This window comes from Phoxinus phoxinus (assembly GCF_949152265.1).
Source record: "Phoxinus phoxinus genome assembly, chromosome: 16".
Taxonomy (NCBI): Eukaryota; Metazoa; Chordata; class Actinopteri; order Cypriniformes; family Leuciscidae; genus Phoxinus; species Phoxinus phoxinus.
The window spans coordinates 8,746,757-8,766,114 of record NC_136891.1 but is presented as its reverse complement, the minus strand read 5'-3'; the positions used below and the strand labels follow the sequence as shown (position 1 = coordinate 8,766,114).

At 37.5% G+C, this 19,358-nt stretch overlaps 1 protein-coding gene across 3 annotated transcripts in view; it reads left to right on the top strand.

Moving 5' to 3' along the window:
- The window catches only part of galnt14 (UDP-N-acetyl-alpha-D-galactosamine:polypeptide N-acetylgalactosaminyltransferase 14 (GalNAc-T14)), an 86,978-nt gene that overhangs the window by 55,063 nt on the left and 12,557 nt on the right, over positions 1–19,358 (top strand). For all 3 annotated transcript variants that reach the window (XM_079639016.1, XM_079639015.1, XM_079639014.1), the window contains 6 exons: positions 9,080–9,178; positions 13,425–13,492; positions 14,286–14,351; positions 17,374–17,495; positions 18,391–18,478; positions 18,760–18,844. In XM_079639016.1, the coding sequence (XP_079495142.1) occupies positions 9,080–9,178; positions 13,425–13,492; positions 14,286–14,351; positions 17,374–17,495; positions 18,391–18,478; positions 18,760–18,844 (528 nt within the window). The remainder of the gene's footprint in view (positions 1–9,079; positions 9,179–13,424; positions 13,493–14,285; positions 14,352–17,373; positions 17,496–18,390; positions 18,479–18,759; positions 18,845–19,358) is intronic.

The window sequence follows — 19,358 nt, the reverse complement described above, 5'->3', positions numbered from 1 at the left end:
TTCTCAAGAAACATTTTTTATTATTATCAATGTTGAAAACTTGTGCTACATAAATTTAGTTGAAACTGATTTTTTTTTCAGGATTATTTGATTACTAGAACATTCAAAAGAACAGTATTTTTTTTTTATATAGAAATCTTTTGTATCATTATAAAGGTCTCTTTTGATCAATTTACTGCATCCTTGCTGAATAAAAATATTAATTTCTTTCAAAAAGAATCATACTGACCACCAACGTTTGAACAGATTTTGGTAGAATTCTTAAATCTAATTCTAATTCAGTGATTGCAGACAAAACTAAAAAAATTCAGTTTACTTGTGCCATTTTTCTCAACACATTTTTCTCACCCTCGGCCATATGCAATGACTAACAAATGTAATATAAACTAAGGGTATGTTTTCACAACAACAATTAACTAAAAACAGACGAGAACGCTGTCAAAACAACCCCGTTTCAAACATATCTGCGAAAATGACTAAAAAGGCTGTATTATGCATGACAGGCCAGCAGTTGGCAATGTTACTTTATCAAGTAACACCCCGCGAACATGTAAAAAGAATGGATGAACATGTAATAGGCATGCGCATGACGTCACATTTTTCACAAATTCACATTTTTGTTGTTTACATGGAGACGGTAAAGGCATCGTTTTCAGGCCCTGTTTTCAAGCTTTCAGGCCCCCGAATACGCTGTTGTCATGTAAATGAACGGCCACAACGTATAAAAAGTTTTCTGTTGAAAACGGTGCCGTGTAAACACCCTATAATATGGTTTGTGCTGTTTCAGATATTCAGCAATTAATTTGATTGTTAACATGCTTTCACTTACACCGGTATTTGTATTCGTATAAGCTTCTTAATGAGACAGCTGTTTGTGATATTTGGCAGCTCTTGGTGGCAACATGACCTCATGGTATTTGTAGCTCATGAAATGGGACTGCTCTTGGCCACAGTACATTTTCACCCTCTGCAGCACTGCGGGAGGTCGCTCACTCATTAGTGCATGTCACTTCAGTCAGACAGACTGCCATAGTTCATTTTTCAGCTATTTCTGGATTCTTTTCTTGTTTACCCTGTTTACACCTGGTATAAACATCCATCTCGGGTAATCAGATCGCAAGTGATCAGCTGTGACAGATTTTCTCATGTTACCACTTGTGTTCATATTCATTGAGAGGAATTTGTCATGTTGAAAAAGAAAAAGCCAACACACTGCTGCTTCCAAATATACTTGCATTTTTAAGATCACTGCAAATGTTATGCTTAAAAGGATAATCTCTTTGTTTTATTGCAGTGGATGATTAATAGATAAGTAAGCAGTCTTTAACTGTTGTCCCAGACACATCAGGACATACAAATATTTATACTACGGACATGATACTGTCACATGCGTTTCTGACTACCTCTAAATGTGTATGAGAGATCAGTGCTGTCCACATGTGATCATAAGGTAAATCCAGGCCTAAACAGGGTCAAAGTCTCAACTGAAGAATATTTTATTTGCATTCCTTGAATAAACAAGAACTTTCATCATAACATTCTCAACTTCATTGCTTGGGTTCAGAAATAGAAAAATAAGGAGTAATTTAAGTTTTTGTTCTTAAGTAACTAGCTTAAGCCAAGATCAAGCCCAGCCTTTCTGCAAAATAAATGCAAGTTCTTAGTTTGAATATCTTTTTTTTTATTAGATTAAAATTTAAATATGTATATTCCAATATTTATTATTATTGCAACTTTATAAATGTATTACAGTATTCATTTATGTATTACTTTAGTAACAGACTAGGCTTTATATAGATTACAGTTAAGTTACAGCTTGTAACAGCAACAAATAACTAAAATAAATTCATTGGGGTTTAGAAAACATCATACGTTTTCTATTCTTAAAACTGCAGACATATTTTATAACGTGGACCACAGACCCACTGTTTTGTCAACAGAGAAAATTATTGATAAATGTGCCTTGTCAACTAAAACCTAACCATGGGTTATTCTCAGTTGCACAGTCTCCAAAAATATGTGGGTAGGCTATATGTCAGGTTTATAAGAAATCATATAGAGAGCTGTTGGGACCTCTATAGCAGTGCAGTATAATTCTCTATAAAATTATTCTTGCAGGGGCTGGGAGACAGTAGAGAGAATCTCAGATAAAAGGTGAAGAGGCGGCTCATTATGCAGGCCCAGTGCTCTAATGCGATACTCTCTCTCTTTCACGGTGTCAACTATTTTCTATGTAGCCCTCGTTTCTTCCTTCCTCTGACATGACTCAAATGCCTTTGTAATTACAGTAGGAACACCACACTCATTGTTCATTCCGTTGTTGACCAGTAGCGCAATATTGAAATTTCCAGGGGAATGCAATCAAAGTGCCAACCTTACCTCTTAATTAACTTTAGCTGAAATTCGACAAACAAAGGATAATTCTACCGTTCCAGCAGGAGCCACTGTTTGATTGTGGCTTTGGACGCCTGTATTGACGCAAGGTTTTTGTTGACTATTTTTAGTCAATAAATAGAACCTTGCAGGTTTTAGATTTGTACTTTTAACAAGCTTCTATTGAATCTTGGTGCATTTTCTCATATTGCATGATCAGATTAGAGTACAACCTAACATGGACCATTCGCACTGAACATTTTCTATCAGTTTACACATTCCTTCAGGTGTCTTCAGACGAGCTTAGTCCTCTCAGTATGGGGAAGGCAAAATGCTACATCTCAGGCTGAACTGGAAGAGCATTCAATCAAATGCAGAATGAAACTTTGACAGCCATCTGTGGCAAGACCCTGGTCCTTTCACTTAGCCTGGTGCCTGAACCTCATTTTGCTTCAGAGAAAAGAGCCACCACCAGAGGAAATTAGCATGAACCTCAATTCAGAAGGACTTTCATTTCTCAAGGGCTAATAACAGATAAGCTCAGGCACCAGGAGCTTTGCAAATGTTGTTCATTAAAGCTGCCATTTATTCAATTCAAAAAGAGGCTTCCGAATCACCGTGATTTAAACACCAGGGAGGGGGTGGAATATAACCATGGCAAAGATGGCCTGTAGTTTTTAAGATTACTAAAACACAGCAGTCTGACTTGATGAATTTCTTTGAAAGACACTTACGTTTTTACTGTCTACTTTGCACCTTCTTGCAGAAAGCAGGATATTATCAGGACTTCCAATTTTAAATTGTTACATTTTATACAGTTAGTTTCAGACCTTAAATCTTCAAATGACTGGCCAAATAGAGTGCTGATAACAGTCCAACAGCACCCGAACTTAAGCCTTGTTCAGACTATCTGTCCAAATCAGATTTGTGTGCATATCCGATCGGAATCCGATCATATTTAGCAATTGTGAACACCAAAAAATCACATGAAATCTGATTTTTACAAATCCGGATTTCATGTAGCTTAAATGTGCACTTTCTCACGCCACGTAAAACGTAATCACATCAGGCGTCGTTGCAGAAACATGGTTGCATTGTGTTAGTGTCAATGTGCAGGTCACACAGAATTATAATATAATGGAGACATCTCTGTGGTCCAGTCACAGTGATTAGATGTCTTCACTTCTTTCACTGTGCGGCAGAGATGGCAGCACAGAATAAAGCCGCTCATGCTAGCCTCCGTTTCTGTCGCTGCTTCATTAGCTTTCCAGCACTGCAGCTACACATTGTCATATTCTAAGAGAACAATGCAAACCTCTCCATCTGTTTTTTGGTTTAGTCCTACCAACTTAATGGCAGTCTCATAGTGCTTCTTACACAAACCACATATAGGATTATCGACTCAAAAAAATGTGTTTATTAAAAAAAGTTTACCGTTAATATGTATCCAAGCTAACCGTAATAAGCATAACAATGCAAAGGACAAACATTATTGGAGCAAAATGGTCAATTAGTTATCTCAAAAGCCATCAAGGAGCTTGTGAATGAGGTTTTAGAATGCTGCCTACGTAGGCAGTTCACTTGGTTTTGGAACAGAGCCAATCTGTCTGGAAAGCCTGCTATTGAAAGTGACTGAAATTGACTGTTTAGCAGAGTGTAATTTAGGCTTTTCTATATTCTTTTCACTCTAATGCGATCATTTAAATATTGAGTCAAACTGTGAAATAACGTGATATAGATTTCACCATTCATTAGACAAGCCGTAGTCTCTAAAATGGTTTAAAGGGCACCTATTATGACATTTAAAATGTTCCTAATGTTGTTTAGGGAGTCCCCAACAACAGTTTTACATGCATGCAATGACAAAAAACACTTTTGTTGTCGTATAATATGCATTTATTTTTACCTGATTTGCTCACCGACTCCCATATGAATCGTTCAACGACTCATTTTCCAAACCCCTCCTTTGCGCGACGCTAATCTGCGTTGATTGGTCAGATGACCCAGCAGTGTTTACAGAGATAATACTTATTTTTAACACGGAGTACAATGATGCTTTTATCAATTCAATTTTGTTATAATAATGATTATAGTCCACTGCTTTAGTTTGTAGTAAAAAAAACTAAAAATAAGATAAAGAATTTAATGTTAGCGAGCATAGCCCAGAGTTCATATTGTAAAAGCACAATCAGTCTTTGTTTGCGTTAGCCCGATGCATAAACATAACGTTTTTACAAATTAAAAAAAAAAAAAAAAAATGCAGTTACATTACTAGTACGAGGTATTACTCTATTCTTTAAGACAACTCCGAAAACAACGACAAACACTTCACATATCTCAATACAATTGTCATTGAAGACCTAGAAGCTAAACGGTGCTTACACAACAAACAAAATAATTATTAAGCATGCTACATAAAATATAAAAGCAACAGTTATTAATAACACTTACAGGTTGTGATACGGAGGAGGAAGCTGATGCAAATACACTTGGAACTGAACCTTCCTTCAATATCAGCCGGCTCGCGAATCCAAGCTTGATTGCATTTAAGTTGGTAAAGCAATCATCTTCAAAATGGCGCGAACAAATCACAAGGACTATACTTCTGTGGTATAGTTGTATATATGAATTGTAGCCACTTAGTCTTCAAATGCTCCTCCTTGGGCAGCTGAAAAAAGTTGAGTTTGAGTCGCACTTCAAAACACAGCGTCTCGTCGCCATGATATTTTCCCTGCTGGCCTTGGAGCGCAATAAGTGGGCGTATCGTATTCAAATAACTTGACAAGTTGACGTCATCTAGTCAGAGAAAAAGCTTCGGTCTTCTAACGATTCATAAAAATGACTCCGAGTCGACTCTTACTTTTGAAAGACAATAACTTTATATACGGTGCACTTTCATATTTCAAACTTTGCAGGATGTTTTTGTTCACTTAGATCTATGTTACACACTACATGAAAGGTACATTTCAAAATTCCATAATAGGTGCCCTTTAATCAGAGCATCAGTGTTCTGTTGGAGCAACACATACTGTCAAAACTTTTGGGGGTTAAACAGTCATGATAAATTTGCTTTGGAATAAGGTACATATATATCCTGCTTTTGCTTTATTCATTCATCAATACAGTAAGATGAGCCTTAAACACACTTTATGAGCTAAGGGCTGCGTTCACAGCTTTATATGCTGTTTGAAGCCAGCCTGGGAGCGGGATCCATCGCTCAATACAGCTATAGCCCAAGGTCTTTTGAGATGGGGGATGCTTTAAACAGCAAAACACAGAACATCATTAGGGTTTCTGTCAGAAAACAACATCTGGGAGAGGGGAAGCATTTTGCTGTGTACTTGATATTTCGCCAAAATGATGGATGTGTCCCAGAGAAAATTGGGAACTGGGAATTTGGTGTTCTCATTATGATGTATACAGCTCGTTCTCCTTAAGATTGCTACTGCTGGACAAAATCACAACATATGGCCACACCAATGAAAATAGTGCATATGACAAATAGGAAAAGACAGGAAAAGCTAATTAAATAAGCTGCTCTAGTGAGTAATTGCTCTGCATGCTTTGCATATGCTTTATTGTTTGATATACGAAGAACAATGATGGGAACCGACGAGGAAGTTTATCATGAAAATATGTATTCATGTCTCAGATGCTCTGTGGAGATGCAAACGCCCTTCAGGTGCTCCTTTTGTTATACACACAATAGGATGTCTAAGAGCTCTAGGGAACTGAGTGACACTGCTTCAACCTTGGCGAGTGAGAAAGGCCCAGGAGGCAATATGCCTTTCATTAAGCTTGAGCTACAATGAGAAATGAACAGTACCAAAATATCCAAAAAGAATGCCTTATAAGGCAGTGGAGACCTAACATGAAGCAAGAGGGAAAACTGGAGATACTGTATCATGGTTCTTCAAGTAATGAGCATGAGATCATCAGTTTGAAAAGCCTGTGCTTGATTTGGAAGGATGCTAGTGTGAGGACACTGTCCTTGGTGTCTAATTGGCTTACTGCTGATGATCTGAGGCACTTCCTCTCAGGCCTGCCACATGCACATGCCCATCATTACTGAGCAGTGGGAGCCGATACAGAGGGGTTGACTCTAATTAGAGGAAAAAATTACACTACTCTAATATGAAGCCTAAAATGTAAGTCATAAAAGCATCAAAGAAATATGGTCAATTATGTTTCTGGTAGGCAGAAAATAAACACTGCAACTGTTACATATATCAGAATTTCAGTGTCCTGTCATGTGAGTACATTTTCAGTGACTTAGTGACATGCCTGACATTCACCTGAAATAAATTACATCTATTTAATTTTTCACTACAGTGTCCTTGCTATGTTAAAAATGTCTGGGGTGCTCAGTATAATGGTTTCCTATCATTGCAGAGATCTATCGATTGCAGTTGCTAACACTGTATTGATTTACAAATTCATAGTTTCACCATTGCCATGTAGGCTATTTGAACGTCATTATACAGCAGCCATAACTCACAATACAACTGAATTACAGTAACATTTCACTCATAAATGGCTATAAAAGGGTCCAGTCCTGCATTCATCAAGAAACAAAGGTAGATTTACAACATTAAATGTCGAATCTCTGCCAAATGTGGACATCTAGGAAAATTGCTTTGTTAGAATGAAACAATTTTACAAAATGTAGACAGTAACATATTCAAATGTATTCATCTCACTCAATGACTCACTTATAAAGAGAGTCAAGTTTTATTCTTGAAAGAATCAAGGTTTTGAACGAATCGGTTAAATAAATGATTCAATAACTTACAAAAACAGTCACTTGATTCGGAATTGAAAGAATTAATGATTCAGTTACTCACTTATAAAGACAAGAATTTAATCAGCAGAAAGAGTTACTGAAAAATCCCTAACACTAAAGCCTTGTTCACACTGTCAATCCAAATCCGATTATATTGAAATCTGATCTACGTGATTGACTGTCTGGACTGTGTATTGCAACTGTTCAGACCTGATTTGTGCGTTCTGTGACTCTTTCGTTTTGCGGAATATTGAAATGAAGTTGGTTTTCACTGCAATGGTGTTAATTAAAGAGTTAGTTCACCCAAAAATGAAAATTCTGTCAGTAATAATTACTCACCCTCATGTTGTTCCAACCCCATGAGACTTTCGTTCATTTTCGGAACACAAATTAAGATATTTTTGATTAAATGTATAGGCTTCTAGGTAATTTCATTCTTCCGGCCCAGAAAAGTTAGTAAAAACATTGTTAGAATAGTCCAAGTGAGTGGCTCAACCTTAAGTTTATCAAGCGACGAGAATACTTTTTGAGCGCAAAAAAACAACAAAAATAACGCCTTTATTCAACTATTCATTTTCTTCTGTGTGGGGCTCTGACGTGATTCCACGAGAGTGCCACGACGCATGCGCGAGAACTTAATTTGTGTCTTACAGGGTTGGAACAACATGACACTCTCTAGTAATTACTGACAGAATTTTCATTTTTGAGTGAACTAACCCTTTAAGTAGTCAGTGCTGCTACCTATATAACTAATTTTAAAAGGGTTTTATAGGAATAGTGGATATACTGTATATCAGACCACCTCAAATTTTTGGTTTACTGAAGTAATGATGATAAATGTAGTTTAGTGATGTTCAAAGATGTATGTGCTTCTATAAAGATAATGCTTGATCATATTTAATTTTTACTAAAGCCATTGCTGCGGGCAATAGAGTACATTGACCACCCACTTTATTTGGTTCTGGAAATGATTTTGCCAATAAAAAAATCATAAGGAGATTAAAGAAATCTTAATTTAAAAGTTAAATCAAACCAAAAGACATGCTTTTTGGGGGGCGTTAAATAATGGTGTATATACCAGTAAATTGACTAGTGTAAACCTTGCATGATTCATTTAAAAACTCTCCTCCCAAAAATGTTGCATCTGAAATGGAAACTCCTATAAATGCATATACAATAAGTTCAGCTGCAAAAATAACCCTGTCCATGCCTTTTCAGTGCAATTTTGTTCACTGTGTGTGTATTTTACAGTATATTTTTGACGCCAAAAGAGCTTTTGCGCTGGAGTAAGCTGTTAGTAAATCTGTCCATATGTGTTATACAGTATATACTTAGCTGGTCATTTTGATATTTTGTTTTTTTTTCTTGTCCACTGACACTTTTTACAACCAAAACCTAAAGTATCCTGTTTTTCTGAGGTGGAGCGATGCAGGGTAATGGTTGGTGTTTACCGCAAGTCAGAATGTTCATCCTCAAAACAAAGTGCTTTTTGCTGGCCCACTCCTCCTGCTGTTGGGGTGAAGCGAAAATGCTATTTATTTTTAATCAGATCCTCCATTATTGATGCTCCTGCTCCTCTGGGTTCTGCCTGCTGTCCTTACCATTCTAACCACATGCTCCCTCTTCCTCCACACAATGGGGTGCTGTTGGCCTGTTAACACAGGCAACATCTCTCTTGACCATGGCCCCTGTTTAATATTGTCTATCCTTAAATGCTCACTGGTTACTAAAGCACCTTAAAAACAGTTGCTTTACGCATTTCAGCAGTTGCTGTTGTTCGCCATATGCTTAAGGGCTGCCTTGACCTCCTTTAAGTTTGATTATTAAGTAAGTGTAAATTTAGCAAAGGTTTTGCTACACGTTAAACTGATGCTTAATTAGTACCACAGAGTCTCATTATTTTGACTCCCTCCTGTCTCCCAGGTGTACAACACTGCACTATGACCCCGACCTGCCATCCACCACTATAGTGATCACGTTCCACAATGAGGCACGATCTACCCTACTGCGCACAGTTATGAGGTAAGGCTTGGACATTAATCCATCTGTTCCATTCTCATGCATATATTTGTTCATTTTTTTCTTGTGAAATAAAATGTACTTTTTCTCCCCAATTTTGCTACATAATACTAGGCACTATTATTTCCTTTCCCCTTGTTCAGACAAAATATCCAAAAATGGTATCTTTCGGGGTACAACAGCTTTTCACTGTGGAAGTACTCTTAAAGGACATCTTTGTATGTTATTTACCACTAAAAGTATTTCTTCACTTCACTTCCAATCCTGACCTTTGACCTACTGTAGGTTGATGGAGCACTGAGCAAGTCTTACTGTAGCTGCAGGTCAGGGCACATGTCAATATAGCTTCAGTCTAGCTTAGAGTAGGCCACAAGAGACAAGGAGTCCATTTTAATCTGTTCCCTAAGCAGTTATTTTATTGGAGTAAAGCTTTGTGCATGCACTTAAGAATATATGAAGACATTACCATATTTTCCCTATCTTCTAATTACCATAAAGCAGAAGTAATAATTCTGATATCTACTTTAAAGTATTTATACGTGTCTATATTTATATTAGACAAGTATTATACTTTACATTTTACTTAAAATGTATACTTTTAGGTTTGTAAGTATTTGTTGGACTGCCTTAAATGTATGTTGAGTATTGTCAAATACCCAGTATATGAATTAACATGAATAAAATATATTGATTCAAGCACCTGAAGTATCAATGCAATAGATGCATTTTCTGTATGCTAACAATAATATGAAAATTCAAATATAATTTATCGGCAAGACTTCACAATAAGGTTACCGGTAGTTAATTTAGTTCATTACTGTGCATTAACTAATATTAACAAACACAAGTTTTGATTTTAATAAAGTAGCCTATTAGTAAATGTTGAAGTTAACATTAAGATTAATAAATGCTGCAGACGTGCAGTTCATCATTAGTTCATGTTTACCAATGTAGTTAACTAATGCTAAGCAATGAAACCTTATTGTAAAGTGTAACCAATTTATCTTTTTTTTTTTGAGGGGGGGGGGGGGGGGGGGTGAAATATGACTGCATTAGCAGTATCCAGGTGCAGTTTGGCTCTTGAGGCTGCGGTGAAGCGATGTGATGTGAGGTGTTTTGCCCTCGAGTGTGTGGAATCTAAACTAGTCTCATCACACATTAGTCATGGCAGCTCTTGTACACAACAGAAATGACTTTCACCCTGCTTTAACCCTCAACCTTTGTTAAAGTTACCAACCATTTAACAATATATTTGACAATAAAGTCAAAATATCCTTTTGACTGACTCAATTAGACACCTTGCTGTCAACGCTGCGGCTGTATTAAACCTTATCTTTCAATGGCCTATTCCCTATGTGGGGAATCTCTCTCTCATGCACATGAACACTCAAACATCCCTTCACATGAATGCTCTCATAAACTAAACATTCACACAGAGTGGGTTTGAAGTTTGGACCCCAGGCAATTTTTGATGGGTGTTGTTGCTGACAGAGGTTATTACTACAGGGGAGTCCTGAGAGGTGGAAGAGAACTTTCTGGAGCATTTCTTGGTTTCCTCAGACTGTCCTTGCGGCTACTTATCAGGCAAAGAGAGCGAGAGAGATGTGAGAGGAGGTATGCGGAGAGGCTGTTTGTTTTTCTTCACCCCTCAGGTATAGTGAGCTTAGAACAGACCTTGGCGACATCTACAGCACAGGTGCTATTTCCTCCTGTCTCAAGATGAGCTATTCGTACTGTAGACTAAAAAAAGCAGTTCAGGAAATAAATAAGAAGGGACATGAATTTATATGCCAGAATGTCTTTAAAAAACTTTTAACATTTCTGTCAGTGTGATGGATGACAATCAGCTATGTTGCATTATTTGCATCTGAAAGCAGCACAGAGTTTATGATAACTTGTATAAATTGGTGGAATAATTATTGGAATAATGAATGAGTTACTTTTTTTTAATTACATTTGTCATATATGTTTTTAATATTATGGCAGTAAATAATTTTTTTTGCCATACATTTAGAGAAGTATTTTATATTAGCAAGTTCAAGAAAAATGTGAATCCTCGTATAACTGCTTTAAGGTAGAAAATGAGTTGCAGTAACTGTTTTGTCAATGTGTTTTACCAAATGCTGCACAATTTAGAGCCACAGTGACTTGTCCAGTTGTCTTTTTTATAGTTCGGATTGGTTTCAAAGCCTCAGTTGGGCGTCATAGCCAATGCGCTATACCCTGCTCAAAGCCACCTACGAAACTAAAAATCAATAGACTGACATTCACTCCCACAGTCAGTACAGCAGTGATAGGAAACAGCAACAGAAATTGGTGTTGAAAGTCCTTTGATTTTTAATTAGTCTTTAAGCAGGTGTAAAATGATAGGAGGGACAGTATTCCACTTCAATCAAAACAAATCAACGAACAAAGTTACCTGTCACTTGAAAGCACAAATATCTCAATGAAAAGCAGTTAAATCCATGTAGTATGTAAAATGTTGTGATTGTTTAAACATTTCTTGACTGAGAAGTAAGGTAAGCCTTAGGGAGGTTTTTTTTTTAGTTTATATATATTATTATTTTTATTTATTTTTATTTGGGGGGTGCGACTGAGATCCGATAACCTTTAAGCTCTGTAGAGATTCCAAGTGAATTTGAATCGTGCATTTGTTTACTTGTGTATGTTAGCGTTGTATCTGTGCGCATGTTCAGTACAGGGAGTGCTGAGATGAATGTGTCTCACTGACTCAGACATGTGGAAACATACCCGTGAGGTGAGCGTGAGTGCAATGCAATCAGTCACCTAGCGTGAGGACAAAGAAAAGAGGTTTAGAAGAGGTCTGTGCTCTTCAACTGCACAGCACTGCATATACACATCACCCTGGCACTTCCTCCATACCTGGCTAACAACATATCTGTTTATTTATTTCTGGCGAAATGGCTAAAACTGAAACAACTGCACATTTTTTTGATAGTATTATGCATAACATTATTTCTGAAGATATGTAGTCAATCTAATAGTAAAACAAATTACTTATTAATAATTCAATTTTGGTATACCTAATAAGGCTTTCTCTTCAGAAATAGATCTCATGTGATATGTTAAACTGGATATGAAGTGTCATCCATACAGAACTCAGCAGTAAGTTATGGTGTATGCTTTGAAATGAAATAAAGTAATTTTGCTGTATATATAGTTTTTTTTACCTTGCAAATAGTAATTTGAGACTTTTTAGAACTTTCTGAATGTGAAAAAACTTGCCATTATTATTACAGTTTCTTAAAGTATTACTACAGTATTTTAAATACAAATCTGTGTAAATAATATGTATATAGACCTTTTTTGTATTATATATATACTATTATGGTATTTATTTATATATTTTAAGTTTTATTTTATAATTTCAGTTTTCATTTTTAAAGCTGCAGTCGGCAAGTCTGGCAGATTGAGGGGACTTTTAATGTTTTTTTTAATGAGGGGACTTTTAATTTAAAAAAAATTAATGTTTACAACTCTCATGCCCCTCCCCCACTATCATCGAGCTCGCGAGCTCGTCAGTCCGTGTGCACTTTTTCTCTGCGCCATCATGCTTCGTACAATCCAACACACCTGCGAACTTCAGGCGTGTGCATGTGATATTGTCACATGCGTGAGGGGGGATCTGTGGCGTGTGCACGAACTGTTATTGACAGTCAGATCTCACACAGACCTGCGCTGATTGGACCAGAAAAACCAGGAGCGGTGGATTTTTGCAAAACAAATAACAGGCTCCAGGTGGAGGTACAGTATAAGCGCGAGGTTTTTTTCTAAACCCGGCTGATTTATTTAGTTCTGTCGGAGCATAGTGACGGTTTCAGTGAATATGATCAAAAAAATCTTGCCGACTTCAGCTTTAAGTTTCATCTGCTTTTTGTCATTTTTATTTTTGTTAAGTAGACTTTTTATTAATAAAATATTTCCATTTAGCTTAAATGTATTATTATTTCTGTTTTAGAAATTGTAGTACTTTACTTTAAAATTGATTTCAGTTACAATAGTAGGCAATAGGCATGGCAACATTTCTTATAGTCATTTAAGTTTTTTAAGTTTAAGTTGTACATCTATATTTCAGTTGCTGAATTAAAATACAATTGTATTAGGTAACAATAAGAGGCACTGATATAGACAAGAAATATACATTTTATAGCCTACAGCCTAAAGAGATTTGTATTACAGTTTTCTGCTGGACAGCAATTCAGACCGTTTTAATTCTGTTTCTCTTCAGTGTGTTGAATCGGACTCCTGTGCATCTGATTCATGAGATCATACTGGTGGACGACTTTAGCGAAGATCGTGAGTACCAGCACTGTTTATTACAGCATTTTTTCAAATTATATATGTTAGAAATAAAGTACAAATGAAACATGACAGTGCCGCCCCCGAAGATGGAAGAAATGGAGAGCAACCTGCCGAAAAGCGGACCCTGCAATAAGACGGGACAAACGCTAGGAGAGAGAGAGAGAGAGAAATAAAGTACAAAACATGACTGCACTCTTTAGTTACATTCATATTTTTGATTAATATTTTAAATAAATAAATACATTTACAGTCAAACCAAAAATTATTCAGACACCAGATATACAGTAATTTGTTTTACTAGTGGGTGCAGGACACTATAGTTAATTTATGTGAGGATAGCAAAATAAAGTAAACTGTGACATATTATACCCCAATATTCTTCATACAGTGGACTACCAGTAACATTTATAAAAATGTGGGACCAAATATTATTAAGCACTTTGACCTGACCATGTTTTTTTTTTTCTTCTTCTTCTTTTTTTCTTTAATTGCTAATGTGACATTTTTACACCACAGTCTGAACAAAATTAAGCATTGCTTGGAAATTGGTGGACCGAAATTTGTGTTATCTAATTGTGTACTTAAATTTAACAGCTGACAGCTATTCAACCTAATTTATTTGTGAGACAGTCTAACAGAAGGATGGCCCAAACCAGTGAAATATCAACTGATTTGATAACTCTGAGTTCTTGTCATATTTTATTACCATTTTCTAAACTATAGCTAATAAACTGTGATAATGTGAGAAATGTTGAAGGTTGACTGTAAATCTATCTGTTCTTTTCAGCAAATGACTGCCTTCTTCTCACCAAGTTGCCCAAAGTAAAGTGTTTTCGCAATAACCGCAGAGAAGGTAGGCCTCTGCTGACGTCTCTCTCCCTTTCCCTATGAATTGTGTGGTGTCTGTCAAAAGTTAATAAATATCCATCATCCATCTTGTTTACTCATTCACTCATTCACACCTTACATCATTACACAACAGTTTAGACTTCCTTTTCAAAATGGTAGTCTTATGCTCTAATATGACCATCATCACCCAGGTGTTGATACCATGCGGGCACAGATGAGACCAAAACAGAACACATTGCCTTATGTTATTAAACTGGCACTCAGTGCTAATTCGGACAGGCACAAAACAATAATGAAAGAGCAATAACTGCCCGATGGCCCGGGGCTGCATTGCCACAAAAATTGATCAGTTGTGTGTGTTTTTAAGCCTTGCCAATTTAAACATTCAAGCGCAAGACGACGCTAAAGAGAACTCAGCATTTACGGAAGGCACGTTCAGCTGCTATGTTAGCTTGTGACACGAAGAAGGCTTTTAATGCATCCTTATACGTCATACCTGTGTTAGGCAATGAGTAGAAATTCCGTTGTCCCTCTGTACCAAGGCAATGACGCAGTACAGCTCTCCCTCGTTTGCCCGGCTAGGCATCCCCTGTGGCATCAATAACCCATAGATCATTTTCAAAAATCCGCCGCCATGTGGCATAGCAGGCTCACTGGGGCAAGGCAGGAAAAAACTTGGGAAAGGAAACTGCCATCTTCGTGACCAATGATGGTGAAAAAAAGTGCCTAAACCTTGTCGCCCATTTGTGGTGTCTGTCAGGAGTTAATAAGTAATGAAGGACATGAGACAGGAGTTGTGAACTTTTATGAATCTTATTTACTCATTCACTTCCGTTCTCCCCCAACTTACGTTATTACTCAACAGTTTAGACTTCCTTTTCAAAATAGTCCCAATATAATTCTACGCACGAACACAACAAATTAAATATTTCATTTTTGGGCTGGCCACATGCCTGTTTGTAATACCGTCCAGATTCTAAAAGCAGCTGTTTGATTTTCGCCCGTGTGCTGGCGAGTGTTTTAACAGCAGGTGGTGCGTTACAGGGAGGGTGACTGTGAACAGACTGTGAAGAAGATTACTGCACATTGACTGAACCTCTCGTCTGTGTTTCACACTTCCTTACATGTACCGGTGGCACAGGTGGAAAACAGAGCATACAGTTCCCCCGCCACGCACTCGTGCTGTCATCCGTATCTTTCCATTCGGATGAACAGATATATTGAGTCTAGAGGGTGACGGAACATGGATTAGTTGGCAAGCAGCTCGCATATACATAGATTTAAGCTCTTGATAAAAAATAAATAAACATTTAAAAGTCCATTTGTAAGCAGAGCATTTCGATGTGCATCTAACTGAAAACATTGGTCTTAAACTGTTATAGCAAGTATTGATTTTGCCACTGCTGTACTGCCTGTGGCAGATTTTATGTCGGCCGTTGTTCGGAATGGCTGTCTAAGCCCTTAGAGATTGACTTTGGTAAAAATGCCCACTTAATGTTTAATGAAATCCTATTAGCACGGTTTAACAACATTATGGATGTTGAAAGGTTAAGTCATCTTTATGGCTGGTTACCTTTTTGGTAAATTAAGCAGGTCAAGCTTTACATAAATTTCCATGTCCAATTTGGATTTAAATTTCTCATGTAGTTTATTAGCACTATGCTTTTAATGTCACTGGGCCAAAATGCATTCAGATGTTAATAACTAGATTTTCATACTTTCTGACGGTAATATGAGTAGGGCTTCCTTGTGCAAAACTCGCTGCCACAATGCAAAGGTGTTATGGATGATTGCAGGGTGCTGATATGCGGTTTTTCTATGTAGCTTTAATTAATTTTTAGTCTTAATATTTTAGTTGCCAAGGCAACATTTCAAACTCTGGTTCTGAATGGTTCCCCAAAAGTTGCTATGATATTCTTCTCCATAGATAAGGCTTGATTCCATCCTTCATTTTAAATCTGTTGGATTTATTTGCTAATTTCATCTTCTGCCAGGCAAAGTCCATAAGAAAAGTAATAGTGCAGCTCTTCTCAATAAGATGCAAATAAGCTAATCAGTCGCGTCCCTAGCTAGTAATGCACAAAAGTGAAATACCAGTGCTTTGAAGTTTGTTCCCTAAACCGAAGTAAGAGCAAGCTCCACTAATAATGATAATATTAATACGAATCATAATGTAACATTCACTCATCACTGTCACCTAACACGTGAAGAAAGAAACATTGCAAAGTTCTTATTAGTAATGATAATCCACTTGCTGCCCCCTCCCTGTTTATTCCAGCGCTCCGAGGTTCCATTACACACTGTCACACATTGTCGCTTAGACAGCATTGATTAATGCATAAAACCCCTGTGCAGCCAACTCTGTACAAGAGAAAATTGTTAAAAGGTTTAAGGCATTTAAACCCCATTGTCGTCCCGGAGCTACAAACAGGGTGTGCGGTTCTGCTATGTTAACTCTATTAGCTGTAGGTGAATGTAATCACTGCCGTTCACTCACTTTCTCTCTCTCTTTCATTGTCTGTCTTTCTCGCTCTTTCTTTCCTTCTCCATCTGCCCAGCGCATACACAGAGGCCACACTGGCCCAATATGCATGCACACACAAACACAGCCTGCTCTCAACAACTCTGTAGAGGGTGCGCTCACCCATCTGGAAAATACAGCCTTATTGAGGATGAAATGGGATTTTTAATTGGCTGAAGTTGCCATGCAGCGTGAAACTTTGCACGAGTCTTGCACGTTTACAATTATTATGCATCCTCAGTCAGGCTCTACCGATTTAACAGCCTTGACTTCATGGAAAAGCTTCTTGCTCTGATTCGATAATAACCATAAGGCTTTAATTGTCCCTTCAACTAATCAGATTTAAATGGCTCTTCTCATATCTTTTTCTGTGAATGAGATTGTTGAGATGAGAGTATTTGTCAGTTTAACAGGCTTCTCAACAGATGTAATGTGTTGCTCGAATTCTCCATTGCCCCTGATCACCCTCTCTCTCTCTCTCTCTCTCTCTCTCTCTGTTTCACAGGACTGATCCGGTCCAGGGTTCGAGGGGCGGATGCTGCGGGAGCCGGGATCCTGACCTTTTTGGACAGTCACTGTGAGGTCAACAAAGATTGGCTGCCTCCACTGCTGCAGAGGGTCAAAGAGGTAAAATTTTAACCTCATTCTTATTGTGGCCCGTGGTCTTTTGAGTATTTTTGCCTGGCTTCTGTGGTATTGTCTCCTTTTTCAGTTCATTTTCAATGGGAGAGAGTCAGCAGGCAGAATGGAGGCGGCACTGAATGCAGCACCGCTTGCCAAGCACATGCACGGAAATCCTGCCGCTTTGTTCTGTCTGACTGTTAGCAGCACTGCCATTTGACATATTTTAGAAAATCTATATATAAACTTTTATTTAAAATATCTTAGTAGTGCACAACATTAAACTGTTGATCCCCCCCCCCCCACCCCCCCACCCCCCAAACGGCAACCAAACGGCATTTCGCTTTTATTGGCACAAAAAAAACAACATGGCGGTGAACTTTTGTTCATTTCTCTGAGCACTTTTAAGGAGAAATAAATGTCATTTAGTTCTGTTTGATCACAAGCAAAGCTTGCCGTCTATTGTGTGGTGTGAAAAATACCCTTTAACCTGTAATTCAAGTGTGAACTCAAAACTCGTTAACTGAGAAGTGACAAGATTTTCTTACCTAGAACAGAATGAATAAAATCACATTTTTCTAAATGCATTTCATTAGCAGTTTGAAGTAGTTTGAAAGCCTTTAGTGCTGACACATCTCAAGTATTCTTTTCTTTCAGCAGGACTATTTTGTGAGGCATGAGAGGGTTGAGTGATGAGGTCAGAGCGTCTGGTGTAATGATGTTGGATGAGTGTGTGCACATTCACTCACTCTTAGTAACACAGATAATCCCAGCTCTCGCTGATTTTCCACCTCCTTTGTTGTGAAATCAAGCTGAACAGACAGAGAGTCGAGCCATCCACATTACCCTTTCAAGTCTCTTGTGCTCTTTTGTCTCAATTTGTAATATTTTCATTTTTCAGGACCCGACCTGTGTCGCAAGTCCTGTGATTGACATCATTAACATGGACACGTTTGCCTATGTCGCCGCTTCCTCAGACTTGCGAGGAGGTAAAAACTGCAATTATAATCCTCCATTCAATGTCCCAGCCCTGACATCAAGGGGCGTCGGTCATACTCCCCAATCAGTGGTGTCACCCAGAAACAAATCTAACAATTATCCATGATGAAAGCCCTGGCCTATCATCAGCAGTACACTTTAATCATCACCGCCACTACGGTGTACTGTATCATTATGACTCATATAAATTTAAGTTACAAGAAATTAGAGCCAAAAGATCTTTATTGATCTCTTTGTCTTTCCCCTGTCTCTCCCTCCATCTCTGCCGCAGGCTTCGACTGGAGTTTGCATTTTAAATGGGAGCAACTATCAGCTGAAAAGCGAGCCAAGAGAGCTGACCCTACAGAGCCCATTAAGTAGGTGAAGAGAAGAAAAGGGGATTTAAAAAAAAAAAAAAACATTCTGCTAAATGAGGACAGAGGTTTGGTCTAACATCTATTGGGCTTCATGTTTAGCTTCTTGTTTTTTTATTTGTTTGCTGTAAGTTCAAATCACTTTCCGAAAAAGCGTTTAAAAGGTTTAAAACCAACTTGAAATGGCATTCACATTTAATTTCTGTAAAATTACAATAAGTGAAACTGAATTTTTAGTTGGAAATAATGTAGGGTGGGATTTTTATCCATCAGGGTTTGATTGAATCATGAATAATATTTTATTAAATTTATTAATGGCATTTGTTAGCATGACTGTAACTATTGTTTGCATTTGGACTCCTGTTGAGGGTTAGCAGTTTCTAAGTATTAAACTAGCACAATGGTTCTCAACTAGGAGGCCAGGGGACTCTAGGGGTCCTCAGCAAGCCTCCAAGAGGGCCACAGGACTTAAAAGTATTTAAATGAATACATTATCAATTTACCGTATATTAAAATA